A 17360-nucleotide genomic window follows, 5' to 3' on the forward strand; every position below is an offset into this window, starting at 1 on the left:
ATTCCTGTTTAGATTAGGCAAGGATTGGGAAGGAAATTGTCCATGTTCATTCCAAATGGATCATTTGGCATTTGACATTTGACGTATGTGATTAAGGGATGCTATAGAAAACTTACATCTGGATGGATGAATCAAGATTGGAACTCTCATCCTCCAAAATGTGTGTCCATTGCATTAAACATTGTGCTCACTCAGATATCTGTACAAGGGGCAAACAGTACAATGTTAATCATGAAACGAAGGTGGTTCTGGCATGAGCCATAAACACACATAATTTGTACTGGTAATATGAGATCCTACACAAAAGTTCTCGAAACTTTTATGATCCACATTTATAAATGGTACTACAATGAATCAGCACTGGGAACAGTGTAACACATATTTCGACTTTCATTATGCCTAGCAGCTTTGATCTAATCAGATATGTTTATTGTTGGCAGGCAGTTTTCCATGGTGATGTTCACTTGTGACTGCAATTTTGCAATGACCAATGTGAGAGAACACTGTTCCTGTGAGAAGTCCTGTTTTAAACTTGGCAAAATAGCCACAGAAACACACAAAATGTTAGTTGAAGTATTCAGTAATGATGCTTTGGAGGAGCCACAAAAGTATGCTGGTGTAAATGTTTTAAAAATAGGTGGATATATGTTGATGATGGTAAACATTCAGGATGACCATCTACTGATAATAGTCACGAAAACATCAGTGCTGTTCAGAATGTGTTTGTGAAAGATCTTGGGCAGACCATGAAGTCTGGTGATGTCCTACAGTGGCTAAGGAGGATGTGAGATGGAAACATCCAGAGAAGTGGCTCAGGAATGACAAGGTCCTTCATCACAACAATATGAGGCAACTTATATACTCTTCATCGCACAGCAGTTGTTTGGCAATAAACAACACAGTAGTTCTTCCTCATCCATCGTATTCACCTAACTTGGTTCCAAGTGATTTCTTTCTCTTTCTCAAACTGAAAATGAAATTGAAGGGACAAAGATTTGACATGTAAGAGGAGATTCAAGAGCAATCGTAAGTGTTCCACAATTCACTGACTGAAAACAACTTTCAGGATGCGTTCCATTCGCAGCAGAAGCACTGAGATTGGTGTCTGAGCCTCCAATGGAACTACTTCTAAGGTGACGGTGATGAATAAAAATCTTGTATGATGTGATTATATTTAGTGTTAGATTTGGGAAACTTTTGGGTAGCACCTTGTAACTACAAAACATTTAGTGCCTTCAGTTATTTCGGGTGCTTTTAAGCCTTCTATGAATTAAATCTGTTACACTTTGATAAAGAGAAGTGTCAGTGCCTACACATTCCTCTCAGATCATGACAACGGTCTCACATGATAAAAACACTCATACATTTAGTTCAGTTTGAAGATGAGCCTGGATACCTCTTCCCCTTTTCAGAGATAATTTACAAAGTAACAGAATCTTCAGTTTGGATGTCATTATATACATAATTCTGCATATAACAAAATTCACATTAAAGGCACATTTGCTTAGGAAATCTCAAATATGTTCAAGACTACCGACTTAAATTCACTAGAATAAACATAAATGCATTATGGTGATTCATCTAACGTCCTGCCAGGTTAAATTAAGTGGTGGCCCAGAACTCAAAATCAGACCCTTGCCTTTTGCAGCCAATGTTCTCACTTACTGAGCTAACCAGACTCAACTCACAACTAGGAAGATATGCAGGAATGTATATGGAAAGAAGAATAGGCAGATCTGAAGTTGTGAGTGCAGTGTTGGCCAAGACAGGCAAGCTTCCAGATTGAAGTCCTGATCCAGCACAGTTTTAAATTGCCAGAAAGGTTCAAGACTGCTACAGAGTGAAAGATTCATTTTGTGATTTATATACTTTTAAATTATATTCATTACTTATGCATTGTGGACCATACACTATCTGTACTGAAAGTTCAGAGACAGATTTTATTCCCAGTGACATCAGTGGCAGATTGAACTAACAACTGCAAGTGACAGATGTGCATTCAACCAATCAGCTGTCAAGTGGTGAGTGTTAAGTGGTGGACTTGTGGGCAGCATGTGTCAATGTCGTCACACAAATCGCAATGGAGCAACAAGCTGTAATTGATTTCATGTTTTACTTGGTAAAATAACTATGAAGACATCTGAGCCCATGAAATTGCTTACAGCAATAATTGCTCAGTTATGCACAGGTGTCTAAGTGGTTTAAATGTTATACAGAAGGACAGGTGTCACTCGAGGACAATGAGAGGTCAGGATGTCCCACCTCAAATTCATCCAAGAAAAACAAGAAAATTTCTGATTTTCTGAAAACTGACAATAATGTCTCAGGCAAGGCTATAACTGAAGAGCTGAACACCTCTAAATCGAGTGTTCAACATTCTCCAGAATCAAGACAAAGTAATGACAGACATTGATTTAAATCAATGGAGAAAGTTGAAAATTTGTGTCGGACTGGAATCCGAACCCGCGTCTCCTGTTTACTAAGCAGATGCACTGACAAACTGCACCATCTGGACACAGTGGTCATCACATCTGCATGGACTAAACTACCGTGCCTCCCATCAGATCCAAATTCTCAAATTATCCACAACTACAAATTTAATGCCCCTTGCCCATTATCTTCATATATATCTCTCCAGTGTTAGAAGTTGAGAATTTGGATCTGACAGGAGGTGTTAGGCTAGCCCTTGCAGTTGCAGTGACCTTGAATCCAGTGGTCAGTGCGTCTACCTAGTAAGCAGGAGACCTGGCTTCAAATCCCAGTCCAGCACAAATTTTCAACTTTCTCTACTGATTTAAATCAGTAAGAGCTATGAGCACTTTTTCATCTTCGCTACTTTGAAACTTAACTCTTCTAATGAACAAGTGTTCATAACTTTTAAGGTATGCATTTTAGAGCACATGTTTACTGGACTTTTTTTTCTTGTTTTGGTCCATACTGCCACTTTCCAAAATATGGAAAGCAAAGAGCTTGCAGTAGAAGAGATTTGTTTCACAGTTTCAAAGATGAGAAACTGCTTGTAGCTCTTACGGTATGCATTTTCGACCCTATGTTTACTGAGTCTTTTTTGCTTCTAGTATCATATACTTTCAACAGTATACATTTACGCCATTAATTATGATACACCCTGTATCAGCTGAGATGTACTACTCATAAATGGATAAGTATATAAACTAGACCTTAAGTTGTTACATGCTCTTGACATACATGGTGTGTGACTTGCAAAACTATCCTACTAACAACATTTAAATACAACTTTACTTTCACTGTTTTTAGTCTTTTTTGATACATCTTAGATTTTTTGTGGCAGCTCTCTTAACCCTTTGACTTTTGCAGACATACTCTCTCCATTCTGTGCTGGGTTCTGCTTTGTTGTCACTGTTACTGCTCACATAATGCTACAACCTGTGCTGAGGGATGGTGTTCTGGCCACTATGAAATGCTTATTATCAGATATCAAGAAAACTGTTTGGTGAAAAAATCTAATTTTTGCACATCTTATAGTCCAATATCTTTGCTCACTAAAGCACTGAATTTGTTTTCAATATTCATCACAGTTATTGTGCTGCATCAAACAAAAGAAACCACTGGGTGACATTTTAAAGAGATTGCAGCGGTAAAAACACATTGTGTAGATTTCGCATATGGCTGATTTTAGCAAATACGTTGCTGTGTATGAAATGTAGGTAAGAAATAAACATTTTATTTAAAACTAAGAGCACATTTTGTTCTTGAGATATTGGTTCTTTTATCCAGTGGATGGTCACACGTGACGTGCCCAGTTCCATCCTGTTCATTCTATCCAATAATAGTGTTGGCTGTCTACAGGGCTCCTTCAGGTGACATAAAAACTTTTCTGCATTCAATGGAACTCCTTCTGTCATGGTTACTTTCAAAAGCGAAGGATATTGTAGTATTAGGTGATTTTAATATAAACTTTTTAACAGAAAATAAGAATAAAATAGACTTTGAGATTGTGATGAACTTACTCAATCTGACTTCAGTAATAAATTTCCCAACAAGAATTACATCCGAGTGCCAAACTATGATAGACAACGTTTTTTTAGATGTAAATAGACATCGGAACTATATTGTCAGGCAGGTTATAAGTGGGCTTTCAGATCATGATGGACAAATTCTCACTATTTATGACGTTAATCTGTTCAAAAAAGAATTTCCTCGATGGAAAGTCATAAGAGTAATTAATGAAAAGGCGAAAGGAACTTTCAACCACAGGTTGCAGCAAATGGATTGGTCTTTAGTATATAGCCATGATGATGTTGATACTAAATTTAACTGTTTTATAAATGAATTCTGTGCTCTTTTTGAAGAAATATTTCCCAAGAAATGGGTCAGAAACAGTGCTTCCAATTCTGTAAGCAAGCCTTGGATTACAAAAGGTATAAAACAGTCATGTAAAACCAAAAGGGAAACTTATGCTGCAATAAGATTCTGTAAAGATGTAGAAAAATGGGAACACTATAGAATATACTGTAAAATTTTGAAGAAACTAATACAGAAATCAAAAGCCCTTTATTATGAGAAGAAAATAGATAATTCTAATAATAAAATAAAAGCAATTTGGAGCATTGTAAAAAAAGAAACAGGAAGAGATGCAACAAGTAAAGAAGATATAAATAATATCAGATATGAAGGTATCCTAATAGATAACCCCAAAAGGGTGGCTGAGATTTTTAATAAACACTTCCTATCAGTATCTCAACAGATTGGTTGCAAGCCCGATGTTGATGAAGCTGTAACTCTTTGTCAAGCTGTATATTCTAACACAATTTCAGAAATGCACCTTAATCCTGTCACTGTAGAAGAAATTCAAAAAATCATCATGTCTCTAAAAAGTACGAATTCTGCAGGGGTTGATAATATATCTAGTAATTTATTGAAATATTCTTGTGTGTGGATAAGGGACATTCTCTGTCATATTTTCAATGCTTCCCTTCAGAAAGGTGTTGTTCCCAGTAGACTTAAGTATGCCATTGTGAAGCCCCTGTACAAAAAGGAGGATAAAGCTGAACTAACTAACTATCGACTTATCTCTTTGCTGACAGCTTTCTCCAAAATTCTAGAAAAGCTAATACATGTAAGAATTACTGATCATCTCATGAAGAATGGAGTTCTCAGCAAAAGCCAGTTTGGCTTTCAAAAGGGCCGTTCAACAGAAGACGCAGTCTACGCACTTGCAAATGAAGTTCTAGAAACCCTTAATGGAAAAATGCTAGCACTTGGTGTCTTCTGCGATTTATCCAAAGCGTTTGACTGTGTTGATCACCAGATTCTCTTGCAAAAAGCAAAATTAGTAGGAATAAGTGGTGTTGCAGGCAATTGGCTACAGTCGTACCTCCAAGACAGAAAACAAAAAGTTGTGTTGAATAGCTCGGGTGGAGTATGTGACACTTCCTCAGATTCTGAATGGAGTTCCATAACATGTGGAGTGCCCCAGGGCTCAATTCTTGGGCCACTATTATTCCTGATTTTTATAAATGATCTACCATCATGTACAAGCCTGCCGTGTAAATTTACATTATTTGCTGATGATACCACAATTTTTATGAGCAGTAGAACAGTCAACAATCTTGAGGAACTCAGTAATCACATACTCTCAGATATGGTTAATTGGTTCAAGGTGAATGGTCTCTCATTAAATTCCAGTAAGACCAGCTTTATTCAATTCTGTACAAAAACAGAAAAAGAGAGAGAGATAAGTGTGACATGTGGTAATCAACCAATAGTCAGAATGGAAACAACAAAATTTCTTGGAGTGCACATTGACAAGAAAATGAACTGGTCTTCACATATTATTGATCTCTGTAAGAGGCTTAGCTCTGCTACCTATGCTCTACGGGTTGTCACTACATGTGTTGAACCTAACACTGCAAAAGTGGCCTATTATGGCTATTTTCATTGTCTCATTGAGTACGGAATTATTTTTTGGGGCAACCAGCCATTAGCAAGGAAAGTGTTCATTGCACAGAAGCGAGCTTTAAGAATTATATGTAGATTGCGCCCAAGAGACTCTTGTAGAAATAGTTTTCGTAATCTTAAAATATACACAACTACATGCCAATATATTTTTTCTCTCATGTGTTTTGTTTGTAAAAATATAGATATATTTCAACCAAATAGTAATTATCATGAGCATAACACACGGAGGAAGAATGACATACACAGTGAACTCAGAAATTTGAGCTTGGCACAAAAGGGTGTCCATTACACTGGAGCAAAACTCTTCAATGCTCTTCCTCCCGAAATAAAGACAAAGATTCATAACAATAGCGAGTTTAAGAAAGCACTAAAAATATTTCTGCTAGAAAAAGCTTTTTACAGTCTAGATGAATTTTTAACTAAATAAACTGTAATATTTTAATATTATATAATACAAGTTGACATAATGCCACTACGAATTTTATTTAACCTGAGATCTGTATCTGTGTGTGCTCCGTATCTGTTTTCTGTAGTGTTTTAATAATTCTAAGAAAATATGTATTTTCTTTTTCTATATTGCTGCCCAAAGAATTTACTGTATAAGTTTTTATATAATTATGTACTCAAATTTCTGTATATGCTATAAGATTATCAGACTGTATTTGTAAAAAACTGACTCGTTCCACGTCCTTGTGTATTCAACACAGTTGACCTATGGAACACGAAATAAATCAAATCAAATCAAATCAAATCATCACAAAGATTGTGGTCATAAAAAGTCGTCATATCTCCAGGGTTTCCATTTCCAGACAATTTTCCCTGACAAATTTTGAGATCTCACGGGTAAGTAAAGACATAAGTTGACAAAAAATTTAAGGACTTCTGTATTTCTAAACATTTGAGCAAAAATCTTAAGCACTAACATCAACATATTTTGCAATGAACTGTTTTCAGATGGAGAAAGCAAGCCAAACGGTATATATGGCTCATTAAGACCACTGATGTTATTTTATTTCAGTACAATGAAACACATTTGGTGACATAAATATGCATTTTGTTGAAGTCTCAAGACAGATTTAAAATACCTTCACTGAGTTCAGAAATAACCTCAGAAAAAAGAAGGCCTCTTGACAGAAGTGAATAAGGCAGGGAAGAATCATGTAAACCAACACAGTAGGTAACTGTCAATAAAATGTTGGTTCTACTATGTTCGTCATTGTTTTTTATTACCCACTATGTCTATTATTTTACAGGTATTGTGTGGTTTTTCTTTCAAGATATACATGAATACATAGTGTACAAACTGCCAGTGACAATTTTCTTCTTCTTATCATCTGCACTTTCTAAAATATAAACTTCTTTTGAAGTGCCAAAATGTACCAGAATAAATAAAATGTCTATAAAACTCCGCACTGTACAGTGTACTTGCAGTGAGGCAGTCACAATTCATTTCATCGTCCGTGACCTGTTGAGGAGCACCGCAGTCCTGAGTCCATGAACAAACAAAGAAAATCCACTGAATTACGCACAGATTGGTGAGACTTTTCAAATTTCCCTGATATTTGCCTAACATATTTGAAATTCCCTGATATTCCCTGATTTCCAGAACTTGTGGCAACCTTGATTTCATAAATGGCTCAAGATACCAAAAAAGATATTTTCTACAAATGATAGCAGGCAAAGAGGCATGTTGTATGATAAATACTCAAAACTTTTTTATTCACCAAGCTATGAAAGTAACTGTTGGTAGCAATGAGACAGTGCATGGAACAGGGTGTGTAAAGGTTTTTATGGAAAATCCAGAGGCCACACTTAAACACATCCTCAGCACCTGGAGAGTGGCAGCATATGACAGTCAACTAGTCCACAACAGTCAAAAGATTAATACTTGCTCAAGATACAATATTAAAAAATTCTTAAATATACACATACCTGTCTCTGAGCTGAATGGTTGAGGACAAATACTGTCATAGAACCAACTATGAACTGAATCAGTGTAACTACACAACAGCCAATTGCAAATGCTGCTGAATCTTCTAATAGAGCTTCTTTTCTCTCTTCCCAACTTGCATTCACTCTGAAATACATTTTTCAAGCATATATTCTAATATATTATCTTGAATATTATAGAAAAATGTGTAAATTCTCTACATATCCCTTAAGATGCTTAAATTTATTACTTTCTTTTTGTATTTTGACATAACTGTCATCAAGGAGCGTAAGATGAATAAAATTTAAAGTGTTTATTTGACACCACAAATGTTTGTCAAGCCAGTCACTAAAAGAATTAAATTTTTAAAGGTTAACACACCTAGAAAACTCCATTAATAATTGCAAACACACTTCTTTCAAAAAACCACACTAAGACCAGTAAACTGACACAAAGGCAGTAGAAACGGGGCACAAGACATCATAACAGTTTTTGGTTGATCAGTTATTTCACACCTTAATGAAATGTAGATGACAGTTGCAGCAGGATGAGAGAGATTGTATACTCTTGCATTATGTCCTACTCTGACGCAATGATCATTTTGCAAACAAAGGTTTACATGTTGTAATTTATGACATGCGGTAAGCCCAAAACTATAACACAGCACACAATTGTACTGTGTTCTGCTAATTAAATTTACAAAGACAATGCACTCCCATTTGGGGCTAACACATGGTTTGTGATTACATTTGAAAATGATGACTCAGAGCATCAAAACTAGTTATGTAACCTTCTAAAAATTTCATCAATTTAGTGACTGTCTCTTGACAACAATTTGTGGTGTTAAATAAACACTTTAGATTTTATTTTCTTCAGTTCCCACTAACAGTTCCAATACTGTATTTCTAGAAGTTTCTTCACAAATTCAAATGATAGATATCTTGAAAAAATACACTCACTGTAAATAATAAATATATGTATCACGTAATACCAGTAAAATTAGAGTAAAAGATAAGGGTAAGAAAGGTGTGCAAGGCACAGTTTAATACTGTTTATTGCAATGTTAAAAACTGAAAAATAAGTTCTCCAAACACAAATTTATATTATTTAGTATTTCCCTTTCTAACTTTATCAATCATGAACTGAAAGCATTGTAAAACCCTAGTGCACGTACTTTTCGAGAACATTTCATATTACTTTTAAGGTGCCTTATAAACTGGTTTCTTTGACAGGAAGAGGTCTAATTATCAAAAGGTAAAGATGCCGTATCTGTCTAACTGATGTCCCTTGTTTAATTTTACAAGAATGATGAAATCATAGCCATGAACAGTATTGATGCTATAATAATGAAATTACATTCAGAGCATTCCAATAGTAAGAGAGACACAACATTACAGTCGTACAGAGCAAGAGAGTCATGAAAACCATTTGGCAATCAAAGTTACCACTGCTAAAGGTTCTGTGGCCAAACAGGCACAAACTGCGCTGATTTCAGATAAAAAAGTTTGAGCTGAAAGTCACTTATTCATATTAACAAGTGAGCATTACGTTAAGAGCTTTATGAGTTTAGTGACACACAAGAACAACTCCACATAATATATGCAATTTTACAGCCCAATGTCACATATTTATTTCACTATAGTCTTTACATATAAAGACGAACTGTCTGAACAAGGAAGACAGTTAGTCACACTGGATGTTGTCTGCATTTATTTAAATCATAATGGTAACACTCAAGCAGTCATGTATAGTAGTATGGTTGGTAAGAGAAATTCAAGGATGAAACTTCCTGGCAGATTAAATCTGTATGCTGGACTGAGACTTGAACTCGGGACCTTTGCCTTTCGCGGATAAGTGCTCTACCAACTGAGCTACCCAAGCACGACTCACACCCCGTCCTCACAGCTTTACTACTGCCAGTACTCATCTCCTACTTTCCAAACTTCACAGAAGATCTCCTGCGAAACTTGCAGAACTAGCACTCCTGGAAGAAAGGATATTGCGGAGATATGGCTTAGCCACAGCCTGAGGGATGTTTCCAGAATGAGATTTTCACTCTGCAGCAGAGTGTGCGCTGATATGAAACTTCCTGGCAGATTAAAACTGTGTGCCAGACCGAGACTAACTCAGAACCTTTGCCTTTCACGGGTACGTGCTCTACCAACTGAGCTACCTAAGCATGACTCACGCCCCATCCTCACAGCTTTACTTCTGCCAGTACCTTGTCTCCTACTTTCCAAACTTCACAGAAGTTCTCCTGCGAACCTTGCAGAACTAAAGTTGTGAGGATGGGGCGTGAGTTGTGCTTGGGTAGCTCAGTTGGTAGAACACTTGCCCGCGAAAGGCAAAGGTCCCAAGTTCGAGTCTCAATCCGGCACACAGTTTTAATCTGCCATGAAGTTTCATATCAGGACACACTTCACTTCAGAGTGAAAATCTCATTCTGAAATTCAAGGATGTTTCCTCCAGAGAGTCATGGGTGTCAAATGATTTGGATATGAGAGGGGAGTTTGGAATATGTATAGTTCAAAAAAATAATACGGTTATGAAAAGGATAGATTGTTGCTTATCATAAAGATGACACCTGAGTTCCAACACCTACATACATATTCCACAAACCACTGTACCACGGCAGAGGGCACGCTATACCACTACTAGTCATTTCCTTTCTTGTTCCATTTGAAAATAGAATAAGGGAAAAACAACTGTCTATATGCCTCCCTCTGTATATCTCATATTGTATCTTCGAACTGTTATGTTGGCAGCAGTAGAATTGTTCTGCAGTCAGCTTCAAATGCAGATTCTCTAAATTGTTTTAATAGTGTTCCTCAATACAAACGTTGCCTTCCCTCCATGGATTCTAATTTGAGTTCCTGAAGCATCTCCATAACACCTGCTTGCTGTTCATAGCAATCAGTAACAAACCTAGCAGCTGCCTCTGAATTACTTCAATGTCTTCTTTTAATCCAACTAGGTATGAATCCCAAACACTTGAGCAGTACTCAAGAATAGTTTGCACTAGCATCCTATATGTGGTCTCCTTTACAGATGAACCACACTTTCCCAAAATTCTCCCGATTAATCAAAGCCGACTATTTGCCTTCCCTTACACAATACTCACAAGATTGTTCCATTTTCCACCACTTTGCAATGTGCAGTATTTAAACAACATGACTGTGTCAAGCAGGATACTATTATGCTGTATACGAACATGCCAGGTTTGTTTTTTCCATTCATCTGCATTAACTCACATTTTTCTACAATTAGAGCTAGTTGTCATCCATTACACCAACTAGAAATTTTGTCTATGTCACCTTGTATACTCCTACAGTCAGTCAACTTTGACACCTTTCCATACACCACAGCATTATCAGTAAAGACCCGCAGATTGCTACCTGTCCTGTCCACCAGATCGTTTATGTATATAGAAAATAACAGTGGTCCTATCATGCTTCCCTGGGGCATTCTTGATAATACTCTTGCCTTTGCTGAATACTCGCCTTCAAGGACAACATACTGGGTTCCATTACTGAAGAAGTCTTCGAGACACTTACATATCTGGGAACCTATTCCATATGCTTTTACATTCATCTGCTGTGGGGTACTGTGCAAATGCTTTTTGGAGATCAAGGAATACTGAACCTGTCTGTTACTTTTCATACATAGCTCACAGTATATCATGTGAGAAAAGGGCAGCCTGAGTTTTGCACAAGAAATGCTTTCTCTAAACCGTGCTGATTCATGGACATAAGAGTCTCAGTCTCATGTTAGGGATACGAGTCTGCCATTTTGCGGCTCCGTTCTTTCACCCTTGTTATATACAGGTATCAACTGGCTTTTTCCCAGTCACTTGAGACTTTGCTCTGGGCGAGAGATTTGTGATAAATGGCATGATAAGTAAGGGGCCAATGCACAGAGTTGTAAAACCAAATTGTGATTCCATCTGGACCTGGCAACTTTTCTTTCCCCATCTCTTTCAGTTGGTTTTCTACGCCAAGAATGCTTTATTACTATGCTGTCCATACAGGAGACCGTTTGATGGTCAAACAATGGTATGTTTGTATGAGTCTCATACATGAATGATTTCTTAAATGCAAAATTTAAAACTTTGGCTTTCGTTTTGTTACAATCAGCTCCTACAGACATGTGTTCAACAAATGACTGGATGTACGCCTTAAGACTTGCTTAGCGATTTTACACAGGACTAGAATTTTCTCAGGTTCTTGCCCATATTTTCTGCTAAACTTTGCCAGTCGTCATTTGCTCATTCTCTTTTGAAGTGAGAGTGCAACAGCCACTGCTTTGGCAACATTTTCCAAATTTTGTTATTAAATCTCAGTGGCTCCTTTTCACCCCTAATCCATTCACTAGACACATATGTTCTCCTGATCACAATTTACACTCTGTTTAAACTTATCCCATAATTTCTCTATGTCCGACTTACTGGAACTAAATGATGTCAGTTTGCTGTCAAAGTGAAACGCAAACCACACTTTCCTATCCTTCTTGACAGATATATTAACTTTCATAGCCATATTTTCTATAATGACATCATTATTACTAATCCCTGTCTCTTTACTGATACTGTTGATAAGACCTGGCCTGTTTGTAGCTACAAGGTCTAATACATTTCCATTGCATGTAGGCTGCTCAAGACAGTTTTCAGAAGACATGTTCAAAAGTACTTCACAAAACTGACTGTCTGAAACCCCACCCCCCCCCCCCCCCCCCCCCCCACCCCACTATGAATCCACAGACATCCCAGTCTACACTCCACAGACTGAAGTCACCTCCAACTAGTATTTCATGACCTGGGTATTTACACTTCACTGAGTGTAGAATTTCCTTGAATGATTCTAGAACTGTCACAGTGGAATCAGAGGGCCGGTAAAAACATTCAACAAATAACTTGGTTTCTGTTAGACCTGTTATACGTAACCATCTGGTCACTGTTAAAGTAACTTCACTGTCACAATCAACTTCGACCTCAACAGACAAAGTATTTTTGTCAACATTTCCCCTCCAATGGAGTCTAATCTGACTGTCCCATATATGCTCCATCACTCACTGAATATCTCAGACCATTATACTTAAGGTTTCAGCCAGCTCTTGAACCCAAGAATAATTTGAAAGTGAGCTTCCCTGGATAGCAGTAAATTCAGGAACTTTGTTACAAATACTTCAACAATTTATTGATAAAACTTTGACAGTCGAAAAGTCTCTGCTATGAATGCGGTCTGACTTCACTTTCTGCATTTCAACTGGTAAGTATTCAAACATTTCAACTGGTAAGTATTCATGTTTGTACATCAAACTACCGCCTAGCCTAAAAAAAACCCATGTACATTCTGCAAGTACTCTGCTACCCAAGTAGCTGCTTGCTTTGTTAAGTGCACCTCTGACAGAACAATAAGAGTCCTACAAACTCCCAACTGATAACAGATGCCTAGAATTCTGCAGCCAACAATGTCACATAGCTGACAAAGCCTTTGATTGAGATCTCCCACCTGACTCCAAACCAAAGGGCCCAGTTCTAATCTGGGAGCAATACTGCAAACTACGAGCTCTGCTTGCACCCCATGCACGAGGCCAGCAGCCTTCACGCTTCCACCAGTCACCTATATGAATTGAGGAGAGCCTCACAAACCACGTGACAGGTCTCGATGGTGCCAGCGTGAGCCACAATTTGCACCCTGCACTCTCGGCAGCAGCAGGCAAGGCTGCCTCCACATCTTGGATGAGCACTTCAGTACACATACTGAGTGCACACCTACTTTCTTTCCAGCCCTAAACACTATCTTCTTTAGAGGCTCCATGACGCACCTAGCATTGGAACTCCTGATAACTAGCAAATGTCTGCCCACACATGTCTGCTCAGACCCTGCTGAAGGAACAGCCACCTGTTTACTCACAGGGCAAATATGTCAGGCCAAATGGTCAGCCTCCACATTGGTCCTCTGCCTCAAGTGATGTAAGACAATTACCAATCACCACCTCACCCTGCTATGATGGTGGATCCGCCGTGTTGATTGCACTAGGATATGCCTCAGCAGCAGAGCCCTTGGACGAAACAAGTGATACCTGAGGTGTCCCATGCAACATGCAAGATTCCCTGGTGCGCCCACACATCTAGGCAGCAGCCTGAAGGTTACTGACCATAACCAAAAGCACATTCAGCTGTCTGCATACTGTGGCCAGCTCCTCCTGCATCTCCACACAGCAAGTAAACATCCTACCCACGCTAGCAAGACTAACTGAAGAAGTTTTTTTTTTTTTGTTTGTTTGTTTTTTTTTTTGTGGTTTTAGGGCGCACAACTTCAATGGTCATTAGCGCCCTGACTACGTTAAGAATGCACCGCGAGGCACAAGTTTAAAACAACAACTAAAAGGGAAAACACGATAAAAGACAGACTGACAGGCATAGGATTAAAAAACAGCATCATCAAATGTCCTTAGAGAGGTTTGTCAAATTGATAAAACGAAGAACGCGAGCACTTGCTCGTGGGTCATCCGCTAAAATGGCATCTAGAGTACATGGCAGGCCAAGATCAAAACGCAGTGTGTTAAAATCCGGACAGGACGTTAAAATGTGGCGGACAGTCAGCAAATGCCCACATGGGCAGAACGGCGCCGGCGCAGCCGTCAGCAGATGGCGATGGCTGAACCGGCAGTGTCCAATGCGTAACCGGGCCAAAATGACCTCCTCCTGCCGAGAAGGGCGGGAGGAGGACGTCCAAGCCGCAGGAAGAGGTTTCAAGGCCCGAAGCTTGTTGTCTGTAAGTGCAGCCCAATCGGCATGCCACAGCGATAAAATACGCCGACAAATGACCCTGCTACAATCTGATGAAGGGACACAACAAGAAGCTGTCTGAGGCTGGAGGACCGCAGCCTTGGCCGCGGCATCTGCAGCTTCGTTCCCAGGGATACCGACATGGCCAGGGACCCACATAAAGCTAACCGGAGAACTGACGTCCACCAGCTGCTGAAGAGAGCGTTGGATCCGGTGCACGAAAGGGTGAACCGGATACGGATCACTGAGGCTCTGGATGGCGCTCAGGGAATCGGAGCAGATGACATAAGCAGAATGTCGGTGGCGGCAGATGTAAAGAACAGCCTGGTAGAGGGCAAAGAGCTCAGCTGTGAAGACCAAACAATGGCCATGGAGCCGGTATTTGAAACTTTGTGCCCCAACAATAAAAGAACACCCGACCCCGTCATTGGTCTTTGAGCCATCTGTATAAATGAAGGTCATATTGATGAACTTCGAACGGAGTTCAACAAAACAGGAGTGGTAGACCGAACCGGGGGTAACCTCTTTTGGGAGCGAGCTGAGGTCAAGGTGAACGCGGACCTGAGCCTGGAGCCAAGGTGGCGTGTGGCTCTCGCCCACTCGAAAGGTTGCAGGGAGTGAAAAATTAAGGTGTTGAAGGAGGCGACGAAAGCGAACTCCAGGGGGTAGCAGGGCAGAGACATACAACCCGTATTGACGGTCGAGAGAGTCATCAAAAAAGGAACGATAAGACGGGTGGTCGGGCATTGACAGTAGCCGACAGGCATACCGACAAAGCAGTATATCGCGCCAGTAGGTGAGTGGCAATTTGCCAGCATCAGCATGAAGACGCTCTACGGGACTAGTATAAAACGCTCCGATCGCAAGTCGTAAGCCCCGATGTTGTATGGAGTTGAGGCAGCGTAAGATGGATGGCCGTGCAGAGGAGTATACGAAGCTACCATAATCCAGCTTGGAGCGGACGATCGACCGATATAGACGAAGCAGGACGGTTCGATCCGCTCCCCACGACATACCACTGAGAACACGGAGGACATTTAAAGAACGGGTACAACGGGCAGCCAAATATGACACATGTGGAGACCAGCTAAGTTTCCTGTCAAATGTAAGACCTAAAAATTTTGTTGTCTCCACGATTGGGAGAGCAACAGGACCGAGTCGTAAGGACGGTGGGAGAAACTCTTTGTAGCGCCAGAAGTTAATACAGACCGTCTTCTCGGCACAAAAACGGAAGCCATTGGCGACACTCCAGGAGTAAAGATGGTCAAGAGAACGCTGAAGACAGCACTCCAGGACACGTGTACACTGCGCGCTGCAATAGATGGTAAAATCGTCCACGAAAAGGGAGCCTGATACATCAGCTGGGAGGCAATCCATTATTGGATTGATCGCAATGGCGAAGAGAGCGACGCTCAAAACTGAGCCCTGTGGCACCCCATTCTCCTGGTGAAAGGTGTCTGACAGGACAGAACCCACACGTACCCTGAACTGTCGATCCATTAAAAAGGAACGAATAACAAGAGGGAGGCGACCGCAAAGGCCCCATGTATGCAGGTGTCTTAAGCCTTCTCCAAATCAAAAAACACAGCCGCGGTCGGGCGCTTCCGCAAGAAGTTATTCATAATGAAGGTCGACAAGGTAACCAGATGGTCAACAGCAGAGCGGCGCCTACGAAATCCACATTGTACATTGGTAAGTAGGCGTCGAGACTCGAGCAGCCAAACCAATCGAGAGTTAACCATTCGCTCCATCACTTTACAGACACAGCTGGTAAGCGAGATGGGTCGATAACTGGAAGGCAAGTGCTTGTCCTTCCCCGGCTTAGGAATCGGGACAACAATAGGCTCGCGCCAGCATGCGGGAACATGTCCCTCAATCCAGATGCGATTGTAAGTATGAAGAAGAAAACCTTTACCCGCAGGAGAAGGGTTCTTCAGCATCTGAATATGAATAGAGTCAGGCCCTAGAGCGGAGGACCGTGATCGGCCAAGTGCGTTTTCGAGTTCCCGCATGGTGAATGGGGCATTATAACTTTCACGATTCGAGGAGCGGAAGTTAGGTGGCCTAGCCTCCTCTGCCTGTTTGCGGGGGAGGAAGGCAGGGTGGTAATGAGCGGAGCTCGAAACCTCGGCGAAAAAGCGGCCGAAGGCATTGGAGACGTCCTCAGGGGCCACAAGGACGTCATTCGCGACCGTCAAGCCAGAAACTGGTGAGTGGACCTTAGTGCCAGATAGCCAGCGCAGGCTACCCCAGACAACAGAAGAAGGAGTAAAACTGTTGAAGGTGCTTGTGAAAGCAGCCCAACTGGCTTTCTTGCTTTCTTTAATAATACGACGACACTGAGCACGTAATCGTTTATAATTGATACAATTCGCCACTGTAGGGTGGCGTTTAAAGGTGTGTAAAGCACGTCGACGAGCACGTAAAGCGTCTCTACATGCTGCAGTCCACCAGGGGACCGGTACGCGACGTGGAGAAGAAGTAGGGTGAGGGATGGAATATTCAGCAGCAGCGAGAATGACTTCCGTGAGGTGTGCGACCTGACGATCGCAGCTTGTGAAGGTTTGATCCTGAAAGGTCGCCCTGGAAGAGAAGAGCCTCCAGTCTGCCTTGGAGATGGTCCAACTAGAGGAGCACGGAGAGGGGGTATGCTGCAGGAGATGGATAACACACGGGAAGTGGTCGCTCGAATATGTATCA

General features: G+C 40.4%; 1 protein-coding gene across 3 annotated transcripts in view; it reads right to left on the reverse strand.

Moving 5' to 3' along the window:
- Positions 1-17360, reverse strand: part of LOC124621951 (multidrug resistance protein homolog 49-like) — an 891132-nt gene that overhangs the window by 291103 nt on the left and 582669 nt on the right. For all 3 annotated transcript variants that reach the window (XM_047147468.1, XM_047147470.1, XM_047147469.1), the window contains exon 5: positions 7873-8017. In XM_047147468.1, the coding sequence (XP_047003424.1) occupies positions 7873-8017 (145 nt within the window). The remainder of the gene's footprint in view (positions 1-7872; positions 8018-17360) is intronic.

Source organism: Schistocerca americana, chromosome 7 (genome assembly GCF_021461395.2).
Source record: "Schistocerca americana isolate TAMUIC-IGC-003095 chromosome 7, iqSchAmer2.1, whole genome shotgun sequence".
Lineage (NCBI taxonomy): Eukaryota > Metazoa > Arthropoda > Insecta > Orthoptera > Acrididae > Schistocerca > Schistocerca americana.